Source organism: Filicampus tigris, chromosome 4, assembly GCF_054856515.1.
Source record: "Filicampus tigris isolate MCC_2025a chromosome 4, RoL_Ftig_1.0, whole genome shotgun sequence".
NCBI lineage: Eukaryota > Metazoa > Chordata > Actinopteri > Syngnathiformes > Syngnathidae > Filicampus > Filicampus tigris.
In genome coordinates this window covers 13,302,501-13,327,833 of record NC_141220.1, presented here as the reverse complement: position 1 = coordinate 13,327,833, position 25,333 = coordinate 13,302,501, and the positions used below count along the sequence as shown (strand labels likewise).

The 25,333-nt window shown below is 38.2% G+C and overlaps 1 protein-coding gene across 1 annotated transcript in view; it reads left to right on the top strand.

Annotated features, from left to right (window-relative positions):
- The window catches only part of cdh13 (cadherin 13, H-cadherin (heart)), a 311,068-nt gene that overhangs the window by 184,574 nt on the left and 101,161 nt on the right, over positions 1–25,333 (top strand). Inside the window, exon 8 of the mRNA XM_086029056.1 lies at positions 21,651–21,829. Coding sequence (XP_085885182.1) covers positions 21,651–21,829 — 179 coding nt within the window. The remainder of the gene's footprint in view (positions 1–21,650; positions 21,830–25,333) is intronic.

Here is a 25,333-nt window from a genome sequence, read left to right as displayed (position 1 = left end):
CTTCTTTGGTGTTGTGTTATGAAATAATTGATGAACCTGATATACATACTCAAGGCTTTTCCTCGTATTTTCCTTCCGCATACGGCTCTCAAATATGCGCGCTGCGTTCAAATAATGATAGCAGTATCGATAACCGGCATCGGCGTGTTATTTGTTAGTACCGGCCGATCCAATACCAGCGTTTTAATGCGGTATCGGAATACCACCCGATACCAGTATCGGTATCGGAACAACACTAATATAAACGGTGACTTATACATTCAAACTTGTATTATCGATTGAGGACTTCTTTGCTCCAGCACTAAGTGCCACAAAGATGCACTGAGGTCCTCTGGTGCTGGCCTTTTCGTCATTCCAAAAGTCAGGACACGCATATAGGGTGAGGCATCGTTTCAGTTTTATGGCCCCCGTTTATGGAATAGCCTGTCAGAGAACTTCAGGGTTGTAGAGAATGTTCTTGTTTTTAAACTAGACTCAAGAGCCACCTTCTTAATGTAGCTTTTAACCAATATCATGTATTTATTTTTCCTAACTTTTTAAAGTTTTTAACTAATATTTATTTACTTAAGTTTACTCATTTTTAGTACTTTCAGTCTTTTATTACTATTCATTTTATCTATCCATCCATTGTCCAAACCGCTTATCCTCACAAGGGTTGCGGGCATGCTGGAGCCGATCCTAGCTGTCATTGGGCAGTAGGCGCGGTACACACTGAACTGGTTGCCAGCCAATCACAGGGCACACAGAGACAAACAAACATTCACACTCACAATCACACCTAGGGGCAATTTAGAGTGTTCAATTAACATACCATGCGTGTCCATGACCTCTGAACTGTGAGGCGGATGTGCTAATCAGTCACCCACCGTGCCGCACTATTCATTTTATATGACTCTTATATTTTAATCTGTCATTCATGTTTTTTAAATCATTTTAATCTATAGAGTTGTAAGTCTTCTTTGTTCATAATTTTTCATGGTTTTAATTGTTGATTAGACTTTAGCAATATTCATGTATTAGTCAGTTATAATCCTGTGCTCTCTCGGAGGGAGCCCTCTGCTCCAGGAGCTCCGGTGGGCCATGGTCGTGGTCGCACCTCTTGTGTCCTGGGGGCTAAATGCTGCCGGCCTGGGGCTGTGGATTACGGTTTGGTCCTGATGCAGCGAACTCCATGAGATGGTGTTTTCCTCACAATATGCTCTGTACCCACTCACTGTTCTTTTACTTATCTACTCATTTGTTACCTTTTTGTCTCTCTATTTGTTTATGTCCTTGTTGTATGTGTATTTGGGTACTTGCGGGTGGTGGGGTGGTGGCATTGGGATGGTGTTACATTGCCATGTACGAAAAATGCTCTACAAATAAAGTTTGATTGACTGAGTGAAAAACATTGTTTAAACTCACTGTCATTGTTGACAATTCTAGGATCCTTTCCACCACTTTAGTCACTGAAAACAATAACATACCACTCTATTAAATATTTAGCATGTTTTTATGTTAATTTGTAGATATGAAAGAGATAAACAACAAATGTTTTTGAGCAGATTTGCTATTATTAACCCTTTTGGATAAACTAAGTAGAAAATCGTCATGGTTCTACACACTGAACACTGAACAGACATTTTACCTAACAATTCTCATTTCATTATTATTAAAAAAAAAAAAAACATATCATGGAATAAGTGATACATAAGGTATTATAAAAAATAAGTACAGGTATTGTTAAATATGTACATAATTACATAACATTAATTAACACTTCGCAGACCATACGAAATGTCCCTAACAGGGGGGAACTCTCTCATTATTCATGTCTGGACAATTCACCCTAATTAAAATTATTTAAATGCTTCAGATCTATCAATAAAAATTCCTAAAGGTAAAAAAAATGTAATTTACCTGATGTAATTAAAAAAACACGAAAGATGTTTTTTTTCTCAAAGGTTAGGACATTGAAAAGTTACGAATAGCCAGGAAGGACCCATATACTGTATATTATATCATTTGTATTTAACCTTGGTGTTACAATTACGGTTTCAATGTTATTTATTTCTTTATTTTTCTTTTTTTTCTTTCTGTCAATTTTGATGACTCTTTCAGGAATCACATGTCCGAGTGACCATCAGAGATTTGTGTCCAGTCACACACAATGACCTCTATTTCTGTTACACTCGTGAATTACAGTTTAAAATGTGACCAATCCTATTTGTTCCAACAAATATGGCCAATTTCGGCGGGCTCTGTGACTGTGCAGCATCCGTCACCTGTCGCTGTCGGCTAGATCCTCTTCAGCCCGCTTGTCCATTTCTGTAAGCCTGCCATATTTCTGGCATTAAGCTTGAGCCAGACACCCGTTCTTGCTTGCTGTATTAAACCTCCACAGCAGCTTGTTGTTGTTTACTTGTTTTATATGTGGACTGTTCATCAGTCTGGTACATCCCTTTGCCAACAGTATCTGTAATTTAGCTTCAGATATCTGACAAAAACAAACCTTGTTCTCTAACCAAGCCATCTTCTATGGTTTCTGACCAGTCTTTTGTAATACCATCCCAGTCTGAGAAAATATATTCTAACATTAAATACTTTTCTACTTCACTCTTATTGTACCCAAGATCAAGATTAGGTGTTGCACCACAGTCTAATGAGATTATACCGCTCACTTGAGCAATTCCTTCATTATTACGGCTGTAATTTTTGGAGGCGCAGACAATCTACGTCATACAAAGAGTGGTTTTGTACATACATCCATGGAAACAATTAAGAGATAAAAAAAAAGCTAATGCAACAATCAGAGGTGGGCAATTTACAAAATGTTGACACCTCGTGTGCGGGGGCAATTTTTGATCACGGATGTTGCTGCGCCATCAGCGAGTATCAAACATAATAATTTTGGTGTTCAGGCCCTAGGAGTGCGGTGCACAGGACCCAATCGCACACTGCTGTTATTCACGGCGCATGTTCTCTTCGTACACCAAATGGCGGAGCCCTGTGAGTACATTTCGGAGGCTCTCCTGGAGGATAAATTAGTTGATCTTTGATTACAGATGCCTTTAACAATGTTGAGTCTCCAGAATAGGACAAGCACATCGGGACAAGGCGATGGAAGGGATTGCTTTGTCCAGTTTACGAAACCGCCAAAATTGCTCAGGGCCTTCGGCGTTTAATTCTTGAACAGGGTTGTGGAAAGTTCCCTGTCACGGTCGTCTAAGAATATAGTGTTTACACCATATTTCGCGAGTAGCAGCCTCAGTTGTCTTCTTTTTTGGCAAAGTAGCAAAAACATGCAACAAAATCTCTTCGGCTTTGAGATCACTTGAATCTGACTTGGAGGTTACCATCTAGAATGGTCACATGATCCCACACATGAGCAACACAATGTTAAGCAGACAACAGCACCTCATGTGCATTGGTCTTAAGGCCACGTTTGTTCTGCCTGGGAGAAACCAACGTCTGGATGGCACTGAACCTCTGGAATTAAAATGAAAGGAAAACAGAAATTATGGTAATTGGTGCCCAATTGGTCCCAGTGGACTACTGGCCCTCGTACATACCACCCTGTTGACTTGGAGCCCCCCTGGCGTCTTATCTCAAGACAAAAGTCTTTAAATTGGACAGTGATTTTAAATTGGAATGGCAAATCAGTGTTGTTGTTAAATTAAGCTTCTTTCATCTTAAGTAGTTGGCTAAGGTAAAGCACTTCCTTTTTCAAGAGCACTTAAAAACAGTAATCCATGCCTACGTTACATTTCAGGTGGATTACTGTAATGCACTTTATGTTGGAGTCAGCCAGTCCTCCCTCAAGCATCTCCAGTTGATCCAAAAGGCTGCTGCTCGCCTACTAATTGGAGCTCGTAGGAGGGAGCATATAACTCTAATTCTGGCGTCCCTTCACTGGCTCCATGTACATTTTAAGATTATTTTATTTGTATTTAAATCTTGGAATGGTCTCACCTCACCTTACCTCTACCCCTACGCACCTGCCTGGTACCTCAGGTCAGTGGACCAGACGCTGTTTGATGTACTGATGATTAAGCGGAGGCTCAGAGGGGATCAAGCCTTTTCTGTTGCCGGTGTCCCTCTTTGGAATGACCTCCCACAGAATTATTGTAGGGCAAACCCCCTATCTATGCCCATCTTTAAAATTAATCTTAAAACAACATTTTTATTCTTTGGCTTTTGACTCTGCATGAGACTCGGCATTGTTTTACTGTTTTATGGTGTTTAAATATGGGCAACTGGACATAGTTGAAACATGTCCCTGTTGTCAAATTATTATATTATTATATTTGTCCAGGTCTGTTTCATGAGTTTATTTATTTATTGATTGATTTATTTATCCCGCGACCCTTGTGACGATAAGCGGTATAGATAGATGATTTATTTATCCATCTATCAATCTATCTATCTATCTATCTATCTATTTATAATTTGTTGAACCATGATTCAAAAGCAATGTCTGATTTGCATTGGTTAGTTTTCATCACATTTTTATTTATGATTATGATAATGATAATGATGATGATGATGATGATGATGATGATGCCGAGATGAAGATTATTATTATTGTTGTTATTTTTTTTATTACTGTTTTTTTATTTATTTTATTTTTTTATAACCAGAGGGGTACCAACAATTCAATCCATATATGTAAGTCCATTTTTTTATAACTATCCTACAGCTCTACTTATCCATCTATTGGGTGTAATTTTGTTTAGTGCACCATTCTCAATAATTAGTTTTAAATTCAAATTGACTTAGTTGTTCTTAGGAGTTCCCAACACAAATCAAATTATTTTTTTAATTGCATTGTTCCTCTGTGAGAGGACAGGACAGTAAATCAATCAATCAAAGTAGTAATCAGATTCCTATGGTATGTTCATTGTGATTAAATGTCAGAGTTCTATACCTCTTGTCTTTTTAAATAAACTTCGCAACAGTTCAAACTGAATATGAGGAGAGAGTAAGCTATATCTAACCATAAACCTCTGTGGCCAAAGACTTTTTGTTTATTTGCTATTTTCCACAATGCACTTTCTGTTCTGCCTTTGTCTGCTCACTGTCAGAAAGCAAACTTTCACAATTGTATATAGACGCAAGCTCGGCGAGTCCTGAGGATGGTCATCATAATAGGTCCCTCCAAGTCAAGGGCAAACACTTGGCAGTGGGGCATTAGCAATCTGTTACTTTTTGCCTGTAACTTCCTGTGTAGGTACTTAATGGGATGAAGATGACGCATTCAAATGAACACCACACACATGAGAAAACACAACATTGACTCCATTACACAGTTGAAAATAAAATGGCCTTTTTGGAATTTGGCTTTAAAATAGATGATTCTCTTCTGATGAATCTATTCGATTTAAGGTCATTGGTAACTTGTGTATCAATTTCGACTGATGTGTGATGTGTGTGATTAGTGCACCATTCACAATTAGCCTCTTTGTTCCCCAAAGAAGATAACCAATATAGAAAATAGGCAAATTGATGTCAACTTTGCTCTCCCAAAAATAGTTTCCCATTTTTTTGTAGCACATTGTTTATGAACATTTTAGTGAAAATCTCACATATGTGAATAAACAGACAAGAAGGACAGCATGATGTCAGCTAAGGCCTATACTCACACAGAACACCACTACCCTGGGCAACAGTATTCTGTTCAAAATGACACTGGCATCAACACAGCAATTCAAAACCGTGAATAGTAGAAAACATACAAATAATAATCACTTGATTGTGACTCTTCCCCATAGTTGATGTAGTAAGTGTAGTCAAACTGCCCATCCAATGCTAGCTATATTTATTAAAATGGTATTTATAATGTCTGTCTTTTTCAGAAAACGTTCATATTGTGGCCCTGTATATTCCAGAAACCTCTTCAATGAACAATGCAGACTTAAATATAATTTGTCGCACAGGAACACCGTGCTATTATAGTTTTAATCCATGTGTTGTCATTAGTGGTCTTTTCCCTGTTTCGAGCCTCAGTACAGCTAGCAAGCTCTCTTGCACTGATTGCCTTCTTTTTCTGGGTGAGAGCAGATGAATGCCTACTAATAGGTTCTCAGTTTTATTATCTGAGCAGCTCGTACAGCATTAGAAGGATTTTCTGGATGTAATTAATTGGAGTGTCCTTTTAAAGGGAAAGTATCTTTTGTCTTGATTTAGAGAGTGGAGTCATTAGTTAGAGCTCCAATGGTGGGAGAACACGTGAGATTCAGAAGATTCCCTTCAGTGTTACTGGGGCCGTTTCGACAATTACAGAGGAGGTTTTCATTAATAAAGAGGACTCACTTCATGGCACATTATTTTTTAGCTATAGTCATGAAAAAAACACATTTATTATTATTTATATATTTCCATGTAATCAACAAATTCAAACCCTGAAACAAAAATGTTTTGACATTAAATAAATAATGAAACAATTGTCTGCAGTAATACAGACAGATTGTAACGCTGTTAGGGAGAACTCAACTTCTTGTCTTTTTATTTATATATCAACATATTATTTATTTCACACTTTTCTTGACATTCCGAGAGACAAAAATGAATGATACACACACATTCACACACTAACAACACATTAGCCTGCCAACAGAGAATTTATTGTCATTCATTCAGCAATTTGCTTGTCTGGCCACACAGCTATCCTGAGCTGTCAGAAACACACACCCACGCACACACCCACACATGCACCTACACACCCAAACACACGCACTTTTAAACAAATGTGTTTCAAAATGTCTCATCATAAATACTAAAAAGTTACTTGGATTGCATCTCCTAAAATTATACAATAGCCAAATCTGCAAACTGGCATGAAAAACATTACTAAACATGCCAAAAATGTATTAGTGTGAAATGTGATCAGCTAAATCCTGTTGATGCATTCCTCCCATACCGCTCCACAAACAGACAGCTATTCATATGTATAGAACTTATTTTTGAAGAATGCATTAAAGGATCGAACAAATTGCAATTAATTGATCTGTAAGAAAAATAACATGTGTTTTCAGCCACGGGTTGGTAAATATTTAACCACCATGTGTCATTCCACGTAGTGCCATAAAAACTATTTGCCCCATCTCATTTTTTTTTTTTTTTTACACTGTTTCCTCACTTTAATGTTTAAGATCATCAAACAGATGTAAATATCAGACATCATGAGAGGAGGGCAAGTACCCGTACTTTTCACACCTTGTATATTTATTGACATGATTTAGAACAAAATATGTACAGTCAGAAATTTCCCACCAAATTGTGACAGACCTGCCAAGGACATGCCACCACATCAGTATGCTTTCTTTTGCAATGAAAAGTTGTTTTAAGTGAAGTGAAATAGCGTACACTCTTTTGAGAGGGATTATCAGACACAGTAGTATTTGACAATACATGGTAATTAAAGATTGTCTTTTTAGGGCAAGGACCCCCAATATAGGTTGGGTGGTCTTGTTTGATGAGGATACCATACACTCCACCAAAGATAACAAATCGTAGGGAAATTGCAGATGAGACAGGGTGAGCATGAGGTCAGAGGGAAGGAAAGAAATGACTCATCAGTATCAGTAGGCGGGGATTTACAGCCAGTATGGAAAATGAATGAGCAGGGTTAGCCATCTTTCTAAGGAAAGTCCTTCATATAGATTTTCTTTTATATGTTTGAATAAAAATGATAAAATAGTGATTAGCAGAGGTGGGCATTTTACTAAAATGTGCGGGTCCGTCAATTCCCATCCGTCAGCAGCCTGGGTCCCCTTCCGCCATCCATCTATCTATCTTTTTGTTAAGCCGGACCAAATAGTAAATGCCTATCGGTCAGTCCGTCTATTATTTTAACCACGCTTCCGTTATCACATCCGTCTCTCCCCACCCCCAAAAAACAAACAAACAAAAACCCACGTCATAGTAGAACAGATTGTGCACTGTTGCGCGGAGAGCTAAGATTGTATGGGGATTTAGGGGAGTTTACTGTAGCACCTCATTCACACAGGCACTCAAGTCAAAGAGCATGGCTGGACACAGTAGTAGAAAACAGTCTGGCTTTACATTTTTCCGCATCATTCAATGTCATCAGGCAGTCGGAGTTGGGCGAAACGCCAAGCAAAAAAGAAAGAAAATGATCGAAATGGCTTACCTCTTCGATGCAGGCAGCGGCCGGCAAGCGATTGAGATCTGTGTGATTATATGGCCCCCAACAAAGTGTTTCTTACATACAGTATGAAGGTGAAAGGCTTGACCTTGTTGGTCTTTTGGACATCCGGGCAAGTTGACCCATCCTTCACATTTATTCCTCTGAGTTTTTGGCTTTTGGAAACGAATAAAGAATACGTCCTTCATATGTGGACTGTCGACGTGTCTGGAATCGTTTCTGCAAGTTCCGAAGTAGCGGTGTTTAGTCGGCAATGTTTTTTTTTTCTGAGATAAATGGACAGAAAACAAGCAGTATTAACAGGAGTCGTCTGCGAGCGTGCTTCTATGTTGACCCTCTTCCGGTTCACAATGTGACGTAAACGGTCTAAAAATAGCACACGTACGCCACGCTATTAGGACCCATTAGCTGACTAAAAACATGCTTGATGTAAAATACACGAATGAAGCAGCAAACCTACCTGCATCAGACGAAACAATAATCACTAATGTCAGGTTATAGACGATTACATAGACGGGCTACTTTCGCATATCCTTAGTCTGTCTTTTTTTTAAAGTTTCCCTTTTATCGTTTATCGCCTGCAAAACGAGGGTCCGTCAGAGACGGATAGACAGACCGGTCCCTCGGTCTGACGGAATGCCCCCCACTGGTGATTAGCACGTCTCCCTCACAGCTCTGTGGTTCCGGGGTGAAAACTCAGCACAACTTCCTTTATAGAGTCAGCGTATTCTCCTTGTGCTTGAGTGGGATTTCATTTGATTGTCCTACTTCTCAGCACATGAATGTTAGGTTGATTGAAGAATCCAAATTGAGGTGTGAATGTGAGCATGAACGGTTGTTTGTCTAAATGTGCTCTATGATTGGTTGGTAGCTTTTATTGGTGTTATTAGCATCCATCCATCATAATGTATCACAAACAATGCAGGCCTCAACTGAATTCGTATCCACAGACACAAGTGGAGCATGCTAGTGAGGATTCCAATGTGTCTATTAGGATTAATGCATCAAAGAGTGATCATTCCCACCAGCCAATTATAGTCACAAATTAACCAAACTTAAATGTTATTTGTCTGTGGGCGGATGCTGAATCAATTAAGAGCTCATTTACAATTAAAGGGACACAAACAATGCACACTCAGGCACTAAACACATAGGCATCCATCCGTTGTCTGTCCCACTCAACCCAGATTGCAGGGAGATGGAGCGTCTAGCAGGTAACACATTGCTATCAAGTGGGTTACACGCAAAGTGTTTCCAAGACAAAAGCGAACTGATTTTGAATTGTGGGTAAGAGGGCAAATCAAGCAGGTCTGTTAAATCTGCAAATGGACAAATGTATGTAAACTGCAGCATTGTGATGCTAGGGGCATAATATTGGTACCTTGTTCCTTCTGCCATAGTTCAAACATGGCATTGTTTCCTGTTATTTCATGTGGACCTTGAATTGATCTTTAGAGCTTTTCTCTATGGCTAATTTGGTGGTAGATCCATGCTGGGTACAATCAGACATGGCTTGCTGTCTAACTTAGCACTCAGCAAGACTACACTTCCTGCCTGGATTGATATGTCGCAATAATTTGAGGAAATTATATTAAGGGGTCTGCCATAAAATGAAAATTAAGACACGTCTGAGCATATCTTTAGGTGTCACAGCCACTGGGCAATTAGATTTGATTTAATGATGATGGAGATGTGCTCTGTTGGCTGTTGACGTTGCACCTCAATCAATAACATCCCTCGTTGTTATTGAGTTTATTAAACACTGTTGAAATGTCCTGCTGAGATAACAGTAAATCTGTTTTGAAAACATTAGCTTTCATGAAAATGAATAGATACAAATTAGCAAGTTAAAATAAAGCATGGTGAAAAGATTGTGACCCTTACATAATTTGTTAAAGATAAATACATAACCTCAGCAGGCATTTTTTTTTTTTACATTACTGTGCATACTTGGAGAATCATTTGTGATCATATCATCGCTGTCCTGTGAAAAACACTTAAGTCCAATTTGGGGGAAAAAAACATTTTCACGTTAATGCGATGTCTGTAACGCAGAAACACCATTCACGTAAATGTTTTTCACAGGACAGCGACGACATGATTACCGGTACTGACTTCAATTATTTTGTTTTCAATTATTGAGCTAAGATGTGATTTCATCATCCACCCTAAATTGTGTCATTATGTAAAGTTTTTTTTTTCCCAAATCCTTCTGTTCATTAACTTGCATGGGCTTTAAATTCCCATAGGCAAATATGTTAGACAGTCATGAAAACAATAATTGTCCCCTGTCAGTCAATATATTGAAGCAATGCACAAATTAACAAAAACCTGCAGAAACGTATTACTCGTATTACAAAATCGTCTTTTACCCAGAAACTTTTACTTTGGTATTTGTAATTAAAGTTAAGCCAAAAAACGGGGCTTACAATAAAATTGTGACTCACTTTCTTGGTCGGTTGGTTATTTACCACAAATACACAGAACTAAATAGCCAATTGTGAATAAATGTTTAAATGAAGTACTACAGTCATGGATATTTGCTGTTTCTATCCACTTGCTTTGGGGTCAAGTAGACCAGTGACCCACCAGCTTCAGCAGATTGTGTTTTGGTTAAAAAAAGAAGAATAAAAACTTGTGACAGACAGTTGGCACCCCCTTTTTACGATGCACTTTGCTTATTCATTTAGATAAGTCAGATATACATGTTTAGGGTTCTTTGGCCTTCAAATTATACTATTTGCATGTTATTGCATTACATTTTTTTATTCATATTTTTTCTTGTGCGATAAGTTGAAGCTATTGGCACAGTCCTTACATATTGTATTGTTATCAAAGTAGTGTACCTTTTAACTTTAAATAAGATGCATCTTAGTGAAAGTTACCGGTACTTTTAATGTTTCTCATTTAATTCTGCTGCACATAAGATGCAGACTCTAGGAAACCTTCTCATTAGGACACAGTAAAATACATTACAACCATAGAATATGCAGTGTATTGTTAAAATAATACCCCTAAGACATTGTTTAAACAAAACTGAACATAATTATCTTTGGAAAGTGTTTTGTGTTGATGACAATGCTTTCCTCACTTTAAAAACACTATCGTTTAACCTGATCTCTTGTTATGCCGTCATGTGAAAATGTGCACAAACTGCACTTACGGGCAAGTCACTGCCACAAGAAAATAACATACCTGTATTGCATTTAATGAAATATATATATATATATATATATATATATATATATATATATATATATATATATATATATATATTCATATGATATATGGTTTGACAGGTACATGAAAATATTTTTCAGAATTGTAGATTGTCTTGCAGTAAGCACCAATAGATTACAAAAGACCTGCAGTAGATATGCAGCAACAGACACCCACAAGCATTCACACAAGCACAGAGCGCAAAGTCCAACGGGTAACAATGGGCTGGCAAACCGTATAGAGACCGTATATAGAGTAAAATGAAGCATTCAGTTAAGTACTGTCGAGTAGATTTGCTGGCTGCTGGAAAGTACCTCACCATTATAAAACCAGCATTGAATGAGCTGTCATCTCTCTACTTGCAAGACATCAATACTTGTGATTTGTGACTCAATAGGACACAGAATAACTGGAATCACAAGCTGGAAATATATGTACAGTATGTATAAACTGTGTATATATATACACATATACACACACATATATATATATATATATATACACATATACACACATATACACACACATATATATATATATATATATATATATATATATATATATATATATATATGTAGATAGATAGATAGATAGATAGATAGATAGATAGATGGACGGACGGACGGACGGACGGACGGACGGACGGACGGACGGACGGGCGGACGGACGGACGGACGGACGGACGGAGGGAGGGAGGGTGGGAGGGACGGACAGACAGACAGACAGACAGACAGACAGATAGATAGATAGATAGTGACATAGACAAAAACGTGATCTCATCATGATCACCTCCACAAAATCAAAAAACTGGGGCCATTCCTCATCCAAATAAATGTGCACGTCTACTCATTCCCACTTCAGTCTCTGCAAATATCCTAACTGGTGTGTATTGCCTCGCTGCCCTTGCTTACTTCCACCTTTCCTCATTCTGATATAAATCAGACACGGTTTATGTATCCCTTATATAGGATTAAGGATGTTAATCCTTTTGATATGTTGAAGTGGTCATTAGTAGGAATGTCCACATACATTTTGGTGCCAATTGATCACCGTTTTTGGATGTTATAAGCAATGAAAGTACAATGATTTCGAATGGAGAGTTTGTAATCAGTCCACCCAGTGACTCCCACCGAACATGGATAGAACGGTAGGGGGCGCGGCCATTTTCCTCATTAAAAAGAGGCGTTATTCATGGAGTCACTTATTTCCTCCTTCCTGTTTTTATACATCTCAGGGGGCGGGCATTTTGTCACTTGTTGTCGGCTGAAAATTACATCACAGTTGCTCAGGGCCCTCTCTGTTCACGATCAATCATGGCTCAGCTTCAGAAAACAGGTGAGCCATAATTGATTGACAAATAGCTGCCTCCTGAGATGACTAAAAATGGTTTAACTTGACTGCTTAACCCGTTAAGGCCTAAAGCTCCTGGCGCAACATCGCATCAAAACATACGGGCAACTATATAATCACCCTCTTAAACCTGAGGTTCTCCCAGAAATTCAACACCTACAAAATAATTGTAACCCTGTAGCACATAGTAACATAATTCCAAAAGAATTTGAGAGCTTGGACATGTGGCTTCACACAGGCCCGGGCTTATTATTTACTGTTTCAATTGAAGATTTAAAAATAAAGTGATAGATTACCGTATTTTCCGGGCTATAAGATGCACCGTCATATAAGACGCCCCCACTCTATTTTTAGAATACTTTGGAAAAAAATTAAATAAGCCGCACCTTTATATAAGCTGCACCTATCTATGTTGAAAACGTTTATATTTACTGCATTTACAGAACGATTATGAACTGTAAATGTACATGTAGGTACCTGAGCAGATTATTTCCTAACAGTGCATTTTATGTATTGTATGCATGTATTGTATTGAATTGTACTGTCATTCCGGTTAGAGCGCCCCGAGCAGTGGAAGAAAAATCCACAGAATAGCCGCACCGGACTATAAGCCGCAAGGCTCAAAATCTAGGAAAAAAGTCGCGGCTTATAGTCCGGAAAATACGGTAAGCATCTTTGGCATATCAGTGCAAGACAATCACTATTTTGAATTTTAAAAAATTAAGTGGTGATTACCATCCTCTTTGCAGATGTTTTTTTGTGTGGGTTAACCACCAAGTATATATGACACTCTCAAGGCACTTACATTTGTTGACAAATCAGTTTTGAACTCTGCATCAATTGCACATATTGTTGTGCAGAGCGGGCTTCCTTCCTGCGTGGGAATCACTTGTCGTCGTTTTGGTATGAAATGTACCCTTCTTTTACTTTACCTTTTTTAGGTATTTACATCCAAATCAGGTGAACCATGCAGGAGTTGAAAGTGTTTGTATATATGCCTCTCACTTTTTATGGGAGCAAACCTAATGGGACAAATGGCTTCTCAGCTTTTCCATGGCCATGTAGGCATTTACTTTGACTGCCAGTGGAACTTTATTGAAATGACTACTGGTACTTCTAAAAGCACAGGAATGAATTCTGACGTGTTTCGGGCAATGTTATCTTGTTATAATCAGCCAAATCCTTCAGAACTCATTGGACGGTGCTTCATAGTGCAGATGGATAATGACCTGGAGCATACTGCAAAAGCAAACAAAGACCAAAGTCCTTACCTGAATCTGATTGAGCATGCATTTCACTTGCTGAAAGCAAAACTGAGGTGCATATGCCCCAACAACAAGTAGGAATTGAAGGAATTGAAGATTGCAGCAGAGGACTGACCAAGATGAAATCCAGCATCTGGTGATGTCTATGAGTTCCACACTTCAAGCTGGAACTGAATGCGTAATTGAGAATTTGCTACCAGGTATTAAAAAGTGAAAGTTTGATTTATGATTGTCAATTCGTCCCATTACTTTTGCTCCCTTAAAAAGCATACATTCAAGATGTTGTAATTCCTACACCATTCACCTGATTTGGATGTAAATACCCTCAAATGATAGCTGAAAGTCTGCAGTTAAAGCACATCTTGTTCATTTTATTTTAAATCCATTGTCGTAGTGTTTACCAATTGTATGGACCTGACTGTAAATGTGTCTGAAAATGTCATGTTAACAAAAAATAAACATGACACATTAGTTCAGATGTATTGAATTTAAAAGTGATCAACTGTTTTTGCCAGGTCTTGACATCTTGTTTAGTTTGAGGTCAACATTTGAATGGGAAGTTCAGTATATACACCCACATACAAGTTATTTAAAATCCGTAGCTGACCAAATTAATAAACCGACCCCTGCTTGGCAGAGGTTAAAATCTCATCTTCTGACGACATACAAGTCGGGAAAACTGTTATGAACTTTAGTTTTGTTCAGTTCAATTTCTGCTATGCGCTGTGAGAGTGCAAGTGCATGTGCAATCCTGAAGGTGAATCTCAGCATTATGCCATGTGATGAATCATTTTGTGTTCCTTTTGATGTCCCACCTGAGAACAGCCATTCACTCTTTCTCCGTCACTTGAGTCTGATTAATAGAAATTCCATTTCAGCTCTCACAATAGACTTTCTACACCATGCAAAATTTGAAGACGTTTTTGCAATCGCAGACCACACACAGAAGCTCTTTTGGATGCCCTTATGCACACACACAAAAGACATCCCATTGAAACACATTCTTACCTTACATTTAGCTGTCATGTATTTTGTTCACATCTGTTGCTACATCTAGGCTTTCTACAGGCATCAACACTGTCACTGGTGACACCCACACATCTGACAGCCTCTGTTGACTTCCCTCAGCATTCGAAAGAATCAGGACTTTGCTGGAGGCTACACAACTGTGCAGTGCCTCCACACGTGTGAATTTTGTTAAGTCTGTTGTCTTTTCAACTGGGCAGTGGTAACTTTTTCATGTCAACAGTCCTGCTATTTAAAAAAAAAATCATGCTGGCACTGCGCATAGATGACTTCAAAAATGACTCCAAATGATTCCTCCATAAAACCATCCAATTACGTTTAGATGAATTTACTCCTCGCACAGGCTGCAGATGATAAGCGCTCAATGGCACCTAAATTATGGCATGTGACAGAATTGTTGGTTAAAATGAATGGGACATGATTTTTATCATTTTTAATATGTTGTGTTAATCAATAAAATATCATGTTGCAATGAATGGTTTCTCAAATTGATACACATTAGCTGAATATTTCATGGATTTAGAATTACGCTTTGGTAATCTTCCAGGCGGGGTCAGTGCCACGGCGAAATTGTGAAGAAGGAAGATATGATGTCCGCGAGCCACATCTCTGACTGGCTGGCTGTGAATTGTGTTTGTCGTGGTTATATACACATATCCCATTGCTTATATATATATATATATATATATATATATATATATATATATATATATATATATATATATATATATATATATATATATATATATATATATATACATATACATGTGCTACTTCCTGTAGCAGCTGACCTCTTCTCACTGTGCAGCCAAACTTAGAGAGTTACTGTCTCAAAGACGGACTTTTACGTAGTTTTACTTTAAAAAGTTGCTCGAAGGCTCATTGAAGAAAAAATATATATACCACAAAAATTTTATTTTATTTATTAAATGAACACATTTTGAACTTTTACAAAACAAAATCGCAGAGTTTGAAGGTTTCTTTCAAATGAATTAAAAAGCTGAACTTAAATTACCCATCTAGCAAACAAAATTGGCATGAGCCATCATCCTGGCTTTCAGAGTGTGTAGACTTGACCTGAATTTAAAAATACAATGGGTAAAAAAGCACTATTTCACTGAATAATGAAAATATCCATCCATCCGTCCATTATCTATACCGCTTAAATATTTTCAAATAACTGCCTGAATATTTATTTGACCTGGTTAATGGGACTTCTGCTCTTGAACCTTTGCGTACATGCAGCGTCTGCAAATCAGGGCTGGGGAGTCACTTTCATCCTTATGCCTGTAAGCTGCTGTCTTTTTTGAAAACAATCTTTTTTTTTGTGGGCGGTCATATTACATTATAAATGTGACCTTGGTCTCTCTTTCCTTGTGTAACATTTATTTTTCTGCATCATTAGATGCTACGAAAAAAGACAATCAAAAAATTGCGAAATTGTATTTATCGGTTTTCATTGTAGCCTTTGTAATCAAACAGTGGAAATGTCCTTCTTATTTCTGACACCATACAAGAAGAATTTACACATTGTTTGACATACACAGGGTGGTGCAAAAGTAGGTATAAAGTTGTATCACATCAGTGAAATTAGTGATATGATTAATGTATTTTTTTCTGTTTTCTTACTAAACACAGTAAGTATTGTATAGGTTTTATCTTCATCTTATAACTGCATACCTACTTTTGATCCACCTGTATATTTACATTAGATCTATTGCAATCATTTCAAGAGAAAGAAAATGGCGTGGGGTTTGCTGAACAATTATATTGATGATATTGCTGGAACTGGTCTTATTTGCTCAGATAAAGTAGAAGCTACAAAAGAAAATGAAAATAATTGATTAGACAAGTGTTATATGATCACAAGTATGCATTCGAAATGGCTCATCGAATACCCTGCTGCACTGCTAAAGAGACAAAGAAACAGCCCCAGAATGAAATATTGACAAGCTATACCGGTATTCTGATGAATATAAAATATGTGACTTTACCATTACTCATACACATCGCTGTTATCATAGAGCATTCCTCTTTGTGTACTTGCCATGAGCATTTTGGTCCCATTATTTGTACAATAGTATGTTGATGCTATTCTAGGAATTTTACATTTCATTTTAGATAATTATTCCCGAGTCATTGATGGTATATTAGTACACACGCCTGAGTTGTGTGCGGGCAGCGTGGGATCGGTTCCCGCTTAGTGACGGTATCTCTGTGTGTGCCTTGCGACTGGCTGCCGACCAGTTCGGGGTGTAGTCTGCCTTTCGCCCATAGTCAGCTGGGAAAGGCTGCAGCAACTCCCCCCTGTACAGGATAAGCGGTTTGGAAGATGAGATGATGACATAATTATTCCCTAAATAATTATTGGTACTAAATTAAAATCATAGATACTATATGAAACAGCAGTCCTTAATAGGCAGAATCGGGTCCAGAAGCAATTTTCATTACAGACCATTGATGACCAATATTGTAAATTATATATTTTTTACAATCATTTACCAGAATAACGAGGGCATCTTTAAATATTTTCTGGCCACAGTGGCAATAAATATTTCCCCACAGGAAAACCAGAACACAGCCGTGTGCAATATAATCCCTCACATGTGGCGCGAGTTAGCCAATCAAATTATTTATTTGAATAACCTGTCAGTAAGACTCTAATGTGAATGGCAAAGGCAGAATTCAGTCAAGTATGGTACCATTTGACACATAGTGTAACTGCATATAAGAATAATATCCAGCAACCTTCTCTGGGTTGAGAGCAGAGCAATCTGTTTGGATATGCTTTGGAACTTTCTGATGATGTTACTTTTGTATTTGTCCATCTATGATCACACAGTTGGTCTTCATGAAGCAAAATTGAGTCCAATTGAGTGAAATAGCTCATCAGTCCTCAAGAACTGCCCATTTTGTTCTTCGATTGAGTTCAAATAGCTGATTGATTGTGCTGCCATTTAGTGTCATTAAAATCAGTGGAGGATTTTTTTTTTTTTTTTTGTGCCAGCCTCAAAACAATGACACAATGATCACATGGTGTGTTCATTGCATCTCAATCTATTGTGCAGGTGTGCCAAGTGTAATAACGTGGCCTGTGAGTATAAGAGTGACAAGGCCAGGAACTTACAATTTCTTGTGGGACACTAGAAATTAAGAGGACCAAATCATTATCATGTTCTGTTATTTATTCCAGCAGTGGTTAAGATCAGTGTTGTGATGTTACTTGATATATATATATATATATATATATATATATATATATATATATACATAGATATACATATATATATACATATACATATATATATACATATACATATACATATATATATATATATATATATATATATATATATATATATATGCAGCAAAGTGAAATATCATAATGTTGCGATCCCTGAGACAACTGATGTAGCCATCATTTTAATTCTGTAATTTGATGCCAGTTAGCATATTTATGTGTTAATTGGTATAGGTGGGGGTGTGCACATGTGGGGGTGTGTGTGTGTGAGATCACTGTGTCATCAGTAACGGTGTGGCTTTCTGGCTGTGAAGTGGAACAGAGTTTAGGTAATGAAGGAGATGGCACTGTGTAATTAGTCCGCAGACGAAGGATTATCGGTTTACTTAAACATTAATGGTTCACCTTGAAGTGCAAATGGAAATGGGATAAAACCCTTGCCTGGCCCTGCTCTCTTTTACCTTCAGATGGACTAAGACATTTTGCTCTTATTAATACTTTGCATACTTTCCAACATTTGGCATCTTGGTAGTTTAATTTGATCTCCACTTAAATTAAAGTACATACTTGTAACTGAACGGTGCTGCTGATTGTTGACGTGACAATGTTTGCAGCCTAAAAATGTAAACGTTTGAAAATGTGTCTCAGAGTAGACATTCTTCAAAACTATACCATTAGCATTTGTGACATATTCTGTCTGAGCGGTTATCCCCAAAAACTGAACATAACATCATGACATCAAAACAAAACAACAATGGAGGACAAGCATACTTAAATAACACACCGCGGTTCACACCGCAGGCAAATGTGATCCAGATCGGATTTTTTTGCCAATATGTGACCTGTATCAGATTTTTTTTATGACAGTCCGAACGTCTCAATTCCGATTTTTTTCAAATCCGACCTTGGTCTCTTTCATATGTGGTCGTAGATCGGATACGCTTCTGATTTATTGCAATGCGACTGCGGACCTTAATGGCCAGGTTGCATGTATCCGACATTGATGTCATCCGGAGCCCAAAATGCGCCCCGCGACAAGAAAGTGCTGGCAGCAGGGGGATAGAATTTGCAAAGTTACTTTGAGTATCAGTATTGACTTTATATTCTAATTTAGTCCCGCTTGAAACATGAATCATAAAACAGACATTTATGGTGATAGTAGTAATTCAGCCACGGTTCATATCGAATCATTTTTTTATGCACGGTTATGACCTGACATCATTGTTAGTGATGTCTCCATGAAATGAGATAGAAAAGCCTCGCCTAATCATTTCCCCCAAATACTGTATTTATTTCTACCTCCAACGTATTCGCTTCACTGTAGAAATGCCCCGACGCGCTGGACCACATTTAGTTCCGTAAACAATACGTCATGAGTGACGTGGTCTCTTCTTCTGCGCATGTGGGTCACTTTGGCGACGCATGTGTTCATACAGCAGACAAGACTGAGGTCGCATTTAAATTGTAATATAAACGCTTACACAAAACAATGGGATTTTTTTCCAAAAACCCGAATTGAGCATTATGACCTGCGGTGTGAACCTAGCCTATTACAATGCTTTTCCTTTGAACTGTACATTTACTACATTGCTCATGTGTCGAATAGTCCCATTTTTTTAAGAATACACAGTACATACCGCTAGAATACCGAGCAGATAGCGAAATTCTGCAAACAATTGATGCCCTACCAAAAAGGGTTTGTAATTACGTATAGATGCCACAAGATGGTGGCAAAGCACTCGGCTTGCCAACCGTCCAGTAAAATGTTGAATCGTTCCTTATTTGGTCATTAGATTCGTGCAACATATTGAAGCAATACAGGGCGCGATTTGTTCTGTATTTTTCATTCATGTCCAATACAAATTTCCATTATAATCTAAATCTGTCAATAAAGAGCAAAATGCAACACAGGAAATATTCAAGCCAGCGAAATAGTCATGGCGGGATACACAGGACCCCCTAGTGCATTGCTGTAAACCATTCCCGCAAAAGAGAAAACGCTTGCATAAATACAGACGCAATTGGAAAGAGGCTTGTCCTTGACCAGACGGCCTGAGTGGTGATGATTACTGTATCAAGATTATTTTAAAGTGTGTCTCCGAGTGTTTTCAATTGTTCATGGTGGGCATTTTGACATCCGCAGCAGCCAACTTTACATCATGCGCAAGTGCAGATCTTCCTTTAGTTGTTTATAAACATACTTTGTGAGCGCTGATCTCCTGCACAGACTCGAGCGAGCCCATTATTTTTGTACCGTGTAAATTGCTTTGATTGGCCGGGAATCAAGGAGGCAGTATTTAGTCCCACATCTGCGCCCATTTCTCACTGTGCCCGTGTAGGAAAATGCCCAGAAAAAGAAAACTCCCCCCATGGACACAGTTAGATTGCACATTGTGCTAGACTTGCGCTGGGCACAAAAATAGGGCCCACAATGTTCCTTTTAATAGCACTGAATTCAGTCTCACCAGCTTGTCAACAAACCCAAGTTTACCTCTACTTGCGTTTACTATAGAGGACAGAAAGTAAACTACACTTCAATACTGAAGGAGCAACAAAAGTATACATTTGTCATGAAATCAAGTTATGATCGTTCTAGCCACATCTAAAATCGTCTGTCCCCCATTTTACAGTGACAGACATCCACTTTACTGTTCGTATCCATCTGTGTCCTAAACATCTACCCTTCTCTCACAGCGCTGTCATATTCTCTTCCAAGAAGAAACAGACAGCACTGAGCAAATGTTTGTCTGACTCTGAGCTTATGACAGCCAGAACATGAAGCACTGGAGCGAGACCCAATTTAGAACCTTTTGCAGCACTTGGGAAATGAAAACACGGCTCAAAAGGGACGTGGCCTCACATGGTCCATATCTCTGTGCACGTAGGAATTTCCACATGTCTTGCAATTGGTATCATTGCAGTCAAGCAGCAGATTGTGTGTTTAGTGTAAAAAAAATGAACTCCGCAGCTTAGCTATTGCTAAGATTTTCATTTGGATGTCATTACCAGATTAAACGTGCCCTGTAACAAGGAGCGTAAAGCAAATGAAAAAGTTTACTTTGATCTTACACACTTGTGGCCACAACATTAGTTCCACCTGTGTAATCTAACTCTGTTTAAAAGCTATTCCTGTACAAAGATGATAAGATGAAAAAGTGAGAATGCTCAGTTTGTATGTGAGTTTGTTTGTATTGTTGTTAAAGATGCATTTTAATGAGAAACCTTTCTAACATTTGGTCCCCCAATAATTGACTGCATTTTTAACTCAATTTACTCAAATGTTTGTTTTTATATTATCGCTTTCAACTATGATCTCTTCCTTTCTGTTTTAATCTGTTAAATACTTCTCTAACGAGTCCCGTTGTTGCGCCTTCACTTATGTTCTTGTCAATATCTTCTCCAGGAACCACAGTGATGACAATGACGGCGTTTGATGCAGACGACCCCGCTACAGATAATGCCGCTTTGCGCTACAACATCATCCGGCAGTCACCAGACAAACCATCTCCAAACATGTTCTACATCGACGCAGAGAGAGGCGACATTGTCACTGTCATCTCCCCTACACTACTTGACAGAGAGGTGGGTCTCTTCGGCAAGCGTGTGCTTTATTATCATATTAAGCTTATGGTTGTCTGTGGATTTTTCCAAGACGTTTATCTTGTCTTTTAACATGAACGTAGGCAGAAGAAAATGCAGTATGCATTAAGTTATTTTGGGGGTGTTTTGCCAGCATACAATTTTAGCTTCACTATACTCCAAAAAGAATTTGTCAATGCAAGATGAGTTTCACACTATTTCCTCCACTAACCAGAGTATGACAGTGTGATGATTGCTTTTTTAGCACGGTGACGAATGTCAGAACATCGATTGGGTCCGCTAGTGGAGGAGGAATATTAGCTGTTGTCAGACACTTAGCGCCCTGTTTAATTGAAGTGATACAGATTCACTTGCCCGCTCTGGTGGTGTCCAACAAGCCTGCTTGAAAACCTTCCATCCGGAACTGTTGCATCCCTGCTGACCGCACTAATAAACTGTTTCATTCCAGCTACAGAATGTCGTTTTATGAAAGTGTAATCTATTAGAAGGACAGAGAGGTTTTTTTTTTTCCTTGTGATGATTGCGGTTCAATACTACTGTAGTATACACGTGCTATGAAACAATAATAATTAAAAAAAAAAAAATAAGTCATCCCATTATCCCTACGATCTAAAAAGGTGCTAGTTTGTTAGCTTTTTTTTTCTCAAATGTTATTTGTCATCATCAATCCACACTGTTTATGCTCTCAGCAGTTCAGTTACACAGTAAGCCCGATGTAAAATCAGAAGGCAAAAGTTCCTTCTCCAGGTTTGGAGGGATTTACACGAAATCTCTTCTGAGCATTGGCTTGTATCAGGCTGCAGTCTATGTCAGCCGAATGCATGGCCTGCGTGCATCATATGTGTTAGAAAGAGAGACATTCATACAACAATCTGAAAACGATGAACCATTGCTTCTCAGTTCAGTGATTTCCCGCAAGCCAGTCTATAGCGGCCACACGTGTCTCTCTCTTGGAGGGTGAGAAGCAGAGAGATTATAATGTTGGCTTGTGGAGAGTAATCCAGAGAAAATTGGCAAATCAATTTTGTCACATTGAAATCAGTTTGGCTTTCTCTCTAGTGGCGTAAAATCCCGCCATGATATGAAGATTTATTCCACAGGTCTGTGTTTTTCTCCGCAATTTACATTTGCCGTGCCAGCCCCCTCTCACACTTCGCTTCACATTATTCCGACTCTTGTTGGATCGATTGGAGCCTGTAATTTGTGACAGCTAATATGATGATCAGATGAGGCAATTTCATTACCAAAAAGATGGGTAAGTGATTTTCGTTCCATCACCATGGAAACCTCTCAATCAGTATGTCAGAAAGTCGATATACGGCATTTGCCAACTACGATGATGCTACGCTTGATACTCCACTTTCTCTCAGAAATATGCATTTGCTTTTTGTAGTGAACTCCTGATTATTTGACATGTCAATACAAGAAGGCAGGGTTAACAGTTTGTTTGTTGTTTTTTTTTAAATTCTGAAGACTTGAATGGCTGAAGCATAACATGCATCTGGAACCGTTTACTGGCTACACAAAATCAACAACAACAAAATAAATGAATAGCATGACAAAAGTAAGTTTAGTCCTAAAATTAAATTGTAATCTTAAATGTGGAAAATGGTTGTGAAACAAGACTGAGAGATGGAAGGGATGAAAGTCATTAAAAAAAGAGAGAGGGAATGCAGGGATAAAAGATGACTTGCAATGGGCGCTATAATTTTCTCTTTAGTCTACAAAATAATAAGGTTCCCTTTGAATATCTTGGTCTCATGAATGTGCTAATGTGGTTCATTAGCCAAAAGCTTTACACAGTAAATTGCAGAAGCCATGGATCGACACTGTGATCTTAACTTTCACACATTTTTTATTCATACTGACCATTTTCCATCATTTGAAGATTATAAATAAGCAAGTGAAAGTAGAGGGCTTACTTTATCATTGTGATGTTCATACTGAATACATTTGATAGCGATAGAGTGATCACATTCAAGCAGACGCACTCACAAACAAATATACACACACGCTCATCTATCACTGTAATCGATTTTAGTCCATGGAATGTGCGCCGGGCTGTAACCAGAGAGAACAGACTGGTAATGGCAGCGTGACTTTCTGACTCTAATGCTCTGCGGCCCATCTGGGGGCTGTCACTGCTAAGGAAAGCCAATCGATGAAGTCGGCCCAAGCCCTCCATCTGCTTCCATGTTCTACAGAGGTGAATTACATTGAGATGAAATGTCTGATGTAGTGAAAAAGCGAGAATCGTTCAGTGTGTCCAGTAATTTCTTGAGAATAGCATGTATCCATGTATATTACGCCCACCTAAAATCACACTTTCAAAGCTGTTATTTCAATGTACTCAATATTACATGCCTACAATTTGGTGGTTCTTACCTTCTCTATAGAGCTGGGGGAAAGAAATCAAATAACTCGGGTAAGGCTTGTTGTGTTCAGAAATGGTGTTCTGCCCAGACTGCGGACGGTGGCCCAATTTGAGAGTCATTATTTTTTTCCGTTTAAAATCAACCCCCAGCTTCGACTGTTTCCAATATTGCATAGGTTATGCAGAGATAAAATGAAAAAAAAAAACTCACTGAGATTTGTGTGAATGTATTTTGAGCAGTGAATAATAGCCACCCCGACTACTTCCGGTTTGTGACATACTGACACCCGCATGTAAACAAAAGCCCTTCATACCCTTAAAATGCATCAGTTTAAAAAACAGTTACCAATAAACTGGCAGAATGAAGTTACAACACAATACCTTTCAATCGAGTTCCACGCCGTCTATAATGTGACAATACATCAGCAGAAAAAAATCGTTACGTCGTTTCAACACAGTATTGACTTCAATTTAAGTTTTGTCATCATTTCTAAACATGTCAGAAATGGTGGTTCAACCTGCAAAGTTTAATCGAAGTTGAATTTACAATTATCTTGTCTTTATTTTTAGTTTGTATATACCTTAAAGAATTCAGGCTGCAAGCTAATGATGGTTGTATAAGAGCAGCTGCTTGCTGGAGCGATCTGCTGCGATTTACATATGATTCGATTAAATTGACTAATTGCAACTGCTTCGGTGACGATACGCTGAAAAGAAAATACTTTGGTACCATGGGTTTACTTAGTTTGGACATGTAAATGACGAAAATGTGTTTAAATAACATATTTGAGGAAAAACACCAGCTCCGAGCTGTTGAATTTACCTATTGCAAACACCCACATTAACACAATTTTAAAGAATAAGGTTATGTTTCCACCAGACAGCATCCCGGTTTCTTGGAATAAATGGCAACAGGAAGCAAGTACACGTCCAAATCTTCCCACCAGAAATAAGTAACCAGCTGCCATGCATAGAGATCATTTCGTTCTAATCTCTGACATTTTTGTTTTCACTCAATCACACATCATTTGTTAAGATTTAACTACTGGCTACTCCACAATCCTGAAAAATTACTCACTTATTGTTTTTATCCCAGCTAGTTTCGACCTGGG